The sequence below is a fragment of the Sceloporus occidentalis genome, unplaced genomic scaffold (genome assembly GCF_023333645.1).
Source record: "Sceloporus occidentalis isolate IW3139 unplaced genomic scaffold, rSceOcc1.0.p SCAF_2, whole genome shotgun sequence".
Lineage (NCBI taxonomy): Eukaryota > Metazoa > Chordata > Lepidosauria > Squamata > Phrynosomatidae > Sceloporus > Sceloporus occidentalis.
The window spans coordinates 1,586,646-1,596,907 of NW_028316982.1; the positions used below are offsets into that span (position 1 = coordinate 1,586,646).

The 10,262-nt window shown below is 46.3% G+C and overlaps 1 protein-coding gene across 1 annotated transcript in view; it reads right to left on the minus strand.

Moving 5' to 3' along the window:
• Positions 1-1,324, minus strand: part of LOC149317851 (cytochrome P450 2J6-like) — a 35,054-nt gene extending 33,730 nt beyond the window's left edge. The window contains exon 1 of the mRNA XM_089507350.1: positions 1,157-1,324. Within this exon, the coding sequence (XP_089363476.1) occupies positions 1,157-1,324 (168 nt within the window). The remainder of the gene's footprint in view (positions 1-1,156) is intronic.
• Positions 1,325-10,262: the final 8,938 nt, after the last annotated feature.

Here is a 10,262-nt window from a genome sequence, read left to right on the forward strand (position 1 = left end):
AATCAGTAATAATCTCCAGTGTTGTAACCCAATCTGAGAATTTAATTTTATGTAAACTACTCATATCTTTTATGTAACCTTTCTATTTCATATGGTTTTAAATTCTATGTAACCTTTCTAATGTATATGGTTTCAAGTTATAGCATGTCTCACCGGGTTTACTGACTATAAACAAAGATTGGTTGATTGAGTTCTTGACCAACTTAGATTCGGGTGGACCACTGATTATCTGGCCCAAAATGAGTGAACTACCTCTCTTGTAAAGATTCCCCTTGTAACCTGTTTAAAGTATGAAGCATCTTCCCTGTGGGAAATTTATCTATATATATAAAATATCTCCCAAAAGGTGGGTGCACTAGATTGCTCTTCCACAGCTACAATTCTCACCATTTCCATATTTGTTCTATATTTCTATTTTGGGCCCTCCACGTGACGCCTGTATGGTTCCAGGTGCAAAAGCTGCCCACCTCGTTTTATGAGCAGAGGCAGCCAAGGAAGACCCATCTTCCGCTATGTTACACATTACTAGGGTTGCCAGATGAAGAGACGGATCCTATCCCTTTAATGCTTGTATACAAGAGAGACGTCCACCAGGTGATAAGCCACCCCCAGTTGAAATCCCCTCTTCAGCACAGGTGTTAAAAGCACAGGAGCCCTCTCCTTTCTTTCCCTTGGCAACCCTACACACATCAAGAAAAGGAAACCAAAGAGGGTCCATTCTGCACTTCTTGGGATGCCTAGTCCCACCTTCAGACACATCCCCCAGAACTACCTGCCCTTCCACAAGGGCACCACCTCAACCGGAGTCACTGTTGGACGAAGAACGTGTTTCTCTAGGCGTGAAAGACATCCAGCATGGATTCCTCAGCCGCCCCCAGACCAGGCGAGAAGCTTGTTGGTTGGTGCCAACTTAACTGGACAAGCCACTGCTGGCTGGTGAGTCAACCTGCTTTTCCCATGGCTCTGCTCTAGTTGGGAATAACAACAGGATGGTTATCATTTAGAGCCGTGGTTCTCAACCTTTGATTCTCCAGATGTTTTGGACTTCAGTTCCTAAATTCCCTCATCATTGGCCATGCTGGCCAAGGCTTCTGGGAGTTGAAGTCCAAAACAGCTGGCAGATCAAAGGTTGGGGACTCCTGGTTTAGAGAAATACCTTCATAAGGGTATCCTGACGAATCCTCCAGCCGATTCTCCAGAGGCTTCCAATGAAAGGGAAGGGGACAGGTCCAGGGGGGAACCGCCGGCGGGCCCAAAGAAGCTTTGTGAACTGGACAACCAGAAGACAGATGGCCACAGCCACCAGGAATCCACTGGTCCCCATCATCCCTAGACTGCTTTCTCTCCCTCAATTCTGAGAATGTTCCTCAGAGATGTCTTGGGTCGATAATTCCTTTTGGGGGACGGCTTCTTGGTTCTTCTCAAATCTCCATCCCGTCCCGCTTAGGCTTGTCTTATATCCTACTGCATCGTATAGAAGAGATGCTCGCTGGAGATACGCTGTAATTAGGCTGGCCAAACAAGCCAGCCTTTTGGCATCCTTTCAGGCTCATTTGCAAGCGAGGAATGCGGCCTTCATCATAGGATCTGCTTCGACACGTGCCAGGTCCCATTGGCAGATGCGCAGATGCGGCAAGGAAGGCTATAATTACCAATGGAGCAGGTGAGCCAGGGGAAAAGGTTGCGTGTGGTTGGTTATTTAAGCTGCTCTTTCGAGGTTTTTGTACAGCCTCGAGGGGAAGGGCAAGTCTATAACCATGCGTTTTCCTTTTTGCAATTTCCTTCTTTGTTGGTTTTAGCATTAGCCTTCTAATATGCAAACAAAAACAAAGTCCTATATCTTTGAATCCATTGGAGTTGTTGCACTTTCATTTCTTTGCTTTGCTGCAGCCCCACACTTCAGACGGGGTATTAATAGGCAGCAGTGGAAATGCATATTTTCCACCTTGCATCAGACCGGAATACAGTTTCGGTCTGGTTTCCAGCCGCTTTCGAGTCTGCTTCATCTAAACGCTGTGCCTTCAAAGTGGCTGGAAACTGCTTTATTTTGCCGATGTATTTCGCTCCTTAGTCACACTTGTGACATGTGTGTGTGTGTCCTGTGTGCCTTCAAGTTATTTCCGACGTATGACGACCTTAAGGCGTTTGTTTTCTGGGCAGGTTTTTTCAGAGGGAGTTGCCTTTGCTGTCCTCTGAGGCTGAGAGTGTGTGACTTGTCCAAGGATTCAAACTCTGGTCCTCCAGTGTCCTAGTCCAATGCTCAAACTGCCACATCACACTGACTCTCACAATTGTGACACTATTGTCAAAACTGCAACCTTTGCCCCCATACTGACTTTCCTGGACACTTGGGCCTGGAGAGGTTACTTGTAGCTCTTCCACACTAGAGAAATAAAGCAGTTTGACACCACTTTAACCATCATTAGGGCTGCAGCCTGTGGAATCCTGGGATTTGTAGTTTGTTGAGGTATTCTTGCAAAGAAGCTTGTAAAATGTGGACTAGACAAGGTAACTGTTACATGGATTTGTAACTGGTTGACCGGCTGAACCCAAAGGGTGCTCAACAATGGCTCCTTTTCCTCCTGGAGAGAAGTGACCAGTGGGGTCCCACAGGGCTCTGTCCTGGGCCCAGTGTTATTCAACATCTTTATCAATGACCTGGATGACAGAATTGGGAGCATGCTTATCAAATTTGCAGATGACACCAAATTAGGAGGAATAGCTAATAGCCCAGAGGACAGGATCAAGATTCAAAATGACCTGAATAGACTAGAAAGCTGGGCCAAAGCTAACAAAATGAAATTCAACACAGAGAAATGTAAGGTATTGCACTTAGGGCGGAAAAATAAAATGCACAGATATAGGATTATAGGGGACACCTGGCTGAATGAAACTACGTGTGAAAGGGATCTAGGAGTCCAAGTAGACCACAAGTTGAACATGAGTCAACAGTGTGATGTGGCAGCTAGCAAGGCCAATACGATTTTAGGCTGCATCAATAAAAGTAGAGTGTCTAGATCAAGAGAAGTAATAGTGCCACTGTAGTCTGCTTTGGTCAGCCCCACCTGGAATATTGTGTCCAATTCTGGGCGCCACAATTCAGAAAGGACATTGAGAAACTGGAGCCATGTGTCCAAAGGACAGCGACTAAAATGGTGAAAGGTCTGGAAACCATGAAGCCCTCTGAGGAATGACTTAGGGAGCTGGGGATGTTTAGCCTGGAGAAAAGAAGGTTAAGAGGTGATATGATAGCCCTGTTTAAATATTTGAAAGGATGTCATGTTGAAGAGGGAGCAATGTGTCATGTGCATTGATTACTTTGTACAGTTAAGTTACATATGTTTAAGGACACTTAGCTCAGGGTGAATCCACATTGCAGAAATAAAGCATTGGCACCACTTTAACTGCCATATATCTATCCTACAAAATCCTGGGATTTGTAGTTGGACGAGGCACCAGAGCTCCCTACAGACCAGACTAAATAGAATCATAGAATCGTAGGATCATAGAATTGGAAGAGACCCCAAGAAGGGCCATCCAGTCCAACCCCATTCTGCCATGCAGGAACTCTCAATCAAAGCATACACAACTGATGGCCATTCAGCCTCTGTTTAAAAACCTCCAAGGAAGGAGACTCCACCACAATCTCCGAGGAAGGAGTGTGTTCCACTGTTGAACAGCTCTTACTGTCAGGAAGTTCCTCCTAATGTTGAGGTGGAATCTCTTTTCCTGCAGCTTGCATCCATTGCTCCGGGTCCTAGTCTCTGGAGCAGCAGAAAACAAGCTTGCTCCCTCCTCAATAGGACATCCCTTTGAGTATTTAAACAGGGCTCATATCATATCACCTCTTAACCTTCTCTTTTCCAGGCTAAACATCCCCAGCTCCCTAAGTCGTTCCTCAAAGGGCTTCATGGTTTCCAGACCTTTCACCATTTTAGTCGCCCTCCTTTGGACCCGCTCCAGTTTCTCAATATCCTTTTTGAATTGTGGTGCCCAGAACTGGACACAATATTCCAGGTGGGGCCTGACCAAAGCAGAATACAGTGGCACTATTACTTCCCTTGATCTAGACACTATACTTTTATTGATGCAGCATAAAAGCGCATTGGCCTTGTTAGCTGCTGCATCGCACTGTTGACTCATGTTCAACTTGTGGTCTACTTGGACTCCTAGATCCCTTTCACACATATAAATCTCTCCTTCAGCCAGGTGAACCCCATAATCCTATATCAATGCATTTCATTTTTCCACCCTAAGTGCAATACCTTACATTTCTCCGTGTTGAATTTCATTGTTAGCTTTGGCCCAGCTTTCTAGTCTATTGAGGTCATTTTGAATTTTGATCCTGTCTTCTGGAGTATTAGCTATTTGGTGTCATCTGCAAATTTGATAAGTATGCTCCCAATTCTGTCATCCAAGTCATTGATAAAGATGTTGAATAGCCCTGGGCCCAGGACAGAATAATCCAGTTTGGCACTACTTTAACTGCCCTGGTTCAATGCTCGGGAATTTGGGGAATTGTAGTTTTGTGAAACATTTCATCTTCTCTGACTAAGAGCTCAGAATCCCATAGCATTGTGGCATGGCAGTTAAAGTGGTGCCAAACTGGATTATTTCTGCAGGGCAGATGGAGCCAAGGAGTCTTCTTTTCTTGCTCTTTAAATACTTTAAACAGTTGATTTGTGCAAAAGCTTTCGCAGAATGCAGACGGCTTCATCAGATGCATGTAATGTCATCCTGTGCTGATGTATATATAGAAACAGATGTAAAGTGATAGATCGAGATAAACACACAGATGAAGGGAGAGAAGCCATGAGGTCACAGGTGATGAAATGCAAGAAATATAGAGAGCAATAAATAGATGAATAGTCAAATGAATGCAAAACAATTACTGTGACCAGTCACTGAGCAGATGAACATCCTGAATCTATAAATCAATTAACTCGTTTAGTTGTTATCTCAATGGCTGAAGGGCAGCTGTAAGGAAAGAGTGGCTGCAGTGCCTTATTTCTGCCATCTGGGTGCAAGCATACATTGGCCGGCTGGACCGGTTTAATTGCCATGACACTTTTTGTGTGATAAAATCATCCTGATCCACACAGCAAGTGATCGGACTCAACTGCTTGGTAAATATGAATTCAACCATTTCTGGATTTTCTTTCTGGCGTTGCTTTTTCCTGAAGCCATCTGTCTCTCCTCTTAGAGCAGAGTATGATCAACCCATGGCCCAAACCCTGGTTCTGGTGTGGACAGACCAGATAATATCTGGACCATTCAACACCAAACCAGGGATATAACACCCTTGTAATGAATTAAAATAACTCACCCTTTGCTTTGGATCTTTGGGTGCTTGAACCCAGACGATCCAGAGCAGTGCAGACAGGGCTTGAGAACAGTCACGCAAGAAAGATGTCACATAATGCAACTGAAATTTCTCATTACCATTTTCTGATTTGCCCATTCCTGTTGTTTATTCATATGCACACAGACTGGCTTGCTTGTCCTATGAAGGATGCAGAAAGACGTATCTGGGAGGTGAATGGAATATTTCGCATTGGAAGATGACCAGGAAAGGCATGGTTTGATGTTGTGGCTGACACTTACCTTTTGATGTCTCATAGCCGACAACCAACATGCATTTGGCCAAGCAGCATGAGAGTGTGGTGCTCAATATGGTAAAGCTTAGCGATGATGAAGCTGGGAAAGAATGCAGCTTTTGCTTGAATCTACAGGGAAGGCTGAGCGTTCAACCCCTTACTCCTCCACTGATGAGTTAAGTGAGCGCAAACTACTTGATCACTTTTAATTCAGTTTGCAACAACTGAAGTACATTAAGGATGAAGTGGAAATTTAAGTGGAGGAGAGAGAACCTGAGACATATTGAAAGCAGGTGAAAAATGGGACAACAGAAGACTAACTGGCCCCTATTAGATTATCACAGATGATAAAATCCATGTCACTCTTATGCTGGCCAGAATGACCAGTTCCAGGGACATATATCCACATGTGGATCAACTGCCCCAAAATTAATCTCTTTTGGCATGAAGCGCTCAATCAGATTGCTTTAATTACCAAAACAAAACAAAATCCGCTTCTGCCCAGCTCTTTTGTTACTTTCAGTTTGCACTAAGGACAATAAATTTTTAAGACACAGAATGCTGATTACCTTTCTCCTGAAGGCATCTCAACTTGAAGTGGCCAAATCTTGGAAGACAGGACTTGTGTCCCTAGATAATCGGTGGAAAAGAGTCTGGGACCAATGGCAAATGGAGAGGTTGGGGCAGTACAGACGGGTGGCTCCATGCCGCCCACTTTTGCTCCACATCTGTGCTGCAGCATCCACACACTGCAGCACAGATGCACCGCCAAAAAGAAGCTGCCTAGAGAGGCTTCTTTTTTGCAGTGTCGCAAACAGGAAGGGCCCCCATCATGACACCACTTCCTGCCAGCCATGTCCAAACACTGCGCGGCGGCAGCATCATCAAGACAGCTCCCGTGTGGACTGGAGGCCGCCATAATGGCAGCGTCCATACGGACTAGGGTTCCAGAGCGTGCGGTTGCTGTGCACTCTAGAACCCTAGAATCAGCGGCGCCACGCTGTTTCCCACCCGTCCATTAGATAAAATGAAATTTAACTTAATACAATAAAACCAAGAATCCTTCTATGAAAAATGACTTCCTTTTATTGATTATGTTAATACAAATTTTAGAATTGTCCACCCTCCAACTTGCCAGTGGTCACTATGGTCCAATCTTTTTCAAACAACTTAAACTGTATAGGGCTACATATATATGTGATGTATTTGAAAGTTTATTTTATAATTGTAAGATTTTGTAAGATTTTACTATTCTATTCTTTGTATACTTTTTAAAATAAATTTTTAATTTAAAAAAGGCAGGTGAAAAATGGGGCATCAGAAGATTATCTGGGACGTTCCCTACCAAACTGGGATGGCTGGATATTATGCTGATATTATTATTTGTCTGACATTATGGGATGGGCAGAAATGGGGATAGAATTGGCATTGAGGTAGAATATTAGAATCATCAGTTTGGAAGAGACCCCAAGGGCCGTTCAGTCCAATTCCCTTTTGCCATGCAGGAACTCACAATCAAAGCATACCTGACAAATGGCCATCCAGCCTCTGTTTAAAAGCAGCCGAAGAAGGACTCCACCATCGTCTCCAAGTTCCTAGAGAAAACACTTCACTAGGCATTTGTAGGTCTATCTATGAATCTATGACCAAGCTCTGGCAGATGTTGACCATAGAGTTGTGCTGGAGAACCCAGATGTTCCTAGAGAAAAGACTGCTCTAGGTATTTGTAGGTCCTCCAGCATGATTCTATGATCAGCATCTGGCAGATGTTGACCATAGAGTTGTACTGGAGGACCTGGAGATTTCTAGAGAGGTGTTCTTTTAGGTAAAAAGAATAGTGGGTTTTTTATTTGTGGTTTTCCCACATTCACGGGGGTCCTTCACCCCTAACCCCAACGAATGCGGAGGGAGCACTGTAGTAGCAATAAAGGAATTAGTAATGCAACAAGGCACATGATCAGCTACAATTCTGGAGATGCTGCAGTTAAGAAATAGTTGTGATGCTTCACAACAGGTTGCATCACAAATTAATTTTTAAAAAGTAACTTCCAATCTTCCTGAATATTTGAAAGGCTGCCATAGAGAAACAGGGGCTTCTTCTGGTCTGATTGAACAAATCTGAATCTGAATCCAAGGCACTGACCCAGAATCCTGGCCTTGCAGCCCACGGAAATAGCTCTGTCCCTTCCTTCCCGTATTTATTGTGCAGTTATATAATCTAATAATATGACTCACAGATAACCTAATAGCAATAATGTCAGGGTTTCATTCCTTGCACACACAATCCCCATCACCTGCCATGTGCTGTTTGCTGTCACGGGGGTAGGGCGCATGTGGCCTTCTGATACAACTTGGACTGCAAATCCATCAGCCCTGGCTAGTGTAGCAAATGAATAAAGGGAAATGGAAGCTGCAGTTCAGCAATGTTTGGAGGGCCAGGCATTCCCTGGGCCTGACCTACTGTGGACCCTCCACATTCGCTGGGGTTTCGGGGTGTCGGTTCCCCATGAAAGTGGGAAAACCACAAATAAAATAACACCTGAGAGAACACCTCTCTAGGAATCTCTAGGTCTTCCAACACAAATCTGTGCTCAATTTCTGTCAAAGGCTGACCATACAATTGTCCTGGAGGACCTACAAAAGCTAGAGACACTTTCTCACTACGAATCTCTAGGTCCGTGATGGCAAACCTATGGCACGCGTGGTGGAAGTGGCACTCCAGGCCGTTTCGCCGGGCACGAGGACCGGGGGAAGGAGAAACAGGCCCGTGCGTGCCCGTTCCTCCTTCTCCCTGCCATTTTCGGACCTCCCGCTGTTCTCGTAGACAGCAGGAAGGCAGAAAATAGCGCTGGAGAGAAGGAGCCAGAGGCGCGTACGTCTGGCTCCTCTCTCCCAGTCTTTTCCTGGCCTTCAGTTGCCTATTGGAGACAACTGGAGGCTGGGAAAAGGTTGGGGGGGGGAGATGGAGCGACCTGCGCATGCCAGTTGCTCCTCCCCAGAGACCTTTCCCAGCCTCCAACTGTCTCCAGAAAGACAGCTGGGGCAGGGAAAGGCCCCTGAGGAGGAGCAGTGGCGGCGTGCCAGATCCTGGACTCCGTCAGGGGTCCTTCCTCCCCCAGACTTCTCTCCCAAGAGAGAGCTCTGGGGAAGGAACGGCTGTGGGGGAGCCCAGGACGGCGGCGTGCCGACTCCTGGGCTCTCTCTTGGCCCTTCCTTCCTCACAGCTCCCTTTGAAGAGAGAGCTCTGGGGAAGGAACGGCCGCGGGGGAGCCCAGGACGGGTGTGCCAAACCCTTCCCTTCGGCCTCCCTTCCCTTCGGCCAAACAGGCCCCTTGGAGCCCGTTCGGTCGAAGGAAGGGGTCGAAGGGAAGGGCCTGGAATGGGTGCCCTTGGAGCCCGTTCTGCCGAAGGAAGGGGCCGAGGAGGGAGAGGGCAGGTGTATGCCTCCTCCTCCCCACAGGGCTTCGTTAGACCTGAGGTGTCCTTTGGAGGACACCTCAGGTTTGGCGAAGCCCTTCAGAAAGGAGCAGGGGCCATGTGCCTGTTGCTCCTGCCTCTCACGGGCCCTTACTGGTCCCCAGCTGTCTCTGAGAGACAGCTGGGGGCCAAGGAAGGGCAGGAGGAGCAGGCGCACGCCTGTCACCCCCTCTCCCAATCCCCCCCCCCACTTCTAGCTGTCTCTCAGACAGCTGGAGGTTGGGAAAGGACGCAGGGAAAGCCTTGCCCCCGGAGGGTGGGAAGCTCCTCCCCTGGCACACTGCTCCACCCCCAGAGGGTGGAGGCTCCACCCCCGGCAAGGCGAACCGAAAAGGTTCACCTTCACTGCTCTGGGTCCTCCAGTGCAATGTCTCGCCGACATTGGCCACAGAGTTGTGCTGGAGGACCTAGGGATTCCTAAATATAACATATTATAATTAAATCAAAGCTGCAGATACAGAGAAATATAATAGAAATGTACATTCATGCTTTTTGGTCATGCTCAAAATGGAGGACATTCTAGGATTCCTCCTGGACAGATGGTTGGGATGTAAGACATGTCCTAGAAAAAGAGGACACTGGTCATTCTGTGAAATAAAGATGGTTGTAAAGAATTGGGTTCATTTCCCTGCAGTCTCCTTAATCCCAATTCATTCTAACTGGAGCGAGCCTCATTGAACTGGTAGAGCTTGCATAAGTGTTGGTTTAGCAAGGCCCCATTGATCCAGTGGGTCTTCTTTAGTTAGGATTAAGAAATGAATTTTGTTGATCTCTCCTTCTTTTCTCATCAAACAGTTCAATTGCTTCCTGGCTCGTATTCTCTTACTACATTTGCTCTATTTGCATTGACTTGCAGTCAAGCTCATATTAATTTTGCCAGGGCTTAGGCTCCTTTCAATTTTCTTCATTGGGAGAAGACACCCACATTTTAAAGGAAGCTTTGGGGCCATTCAGACTACCTTTTCTCCTGGTTCAGGAACCGGATTAACCATGGGAAGTTCATATTGGCCCCGATCCTTCCACAATCGAATTTGAGGCTTGCACACCCGTTCAGGGGCAAATGCCCCTTGGCGCAAGTCTTTTGAAAACAGAGTAAAAGCTATATTGTTTCAGAAAAACAAGGTCCGGCAAATATGAACTTCACCCCAGTCATGATCTGGTCAAGTTCAGGGGAGGGATTTAGGGCAG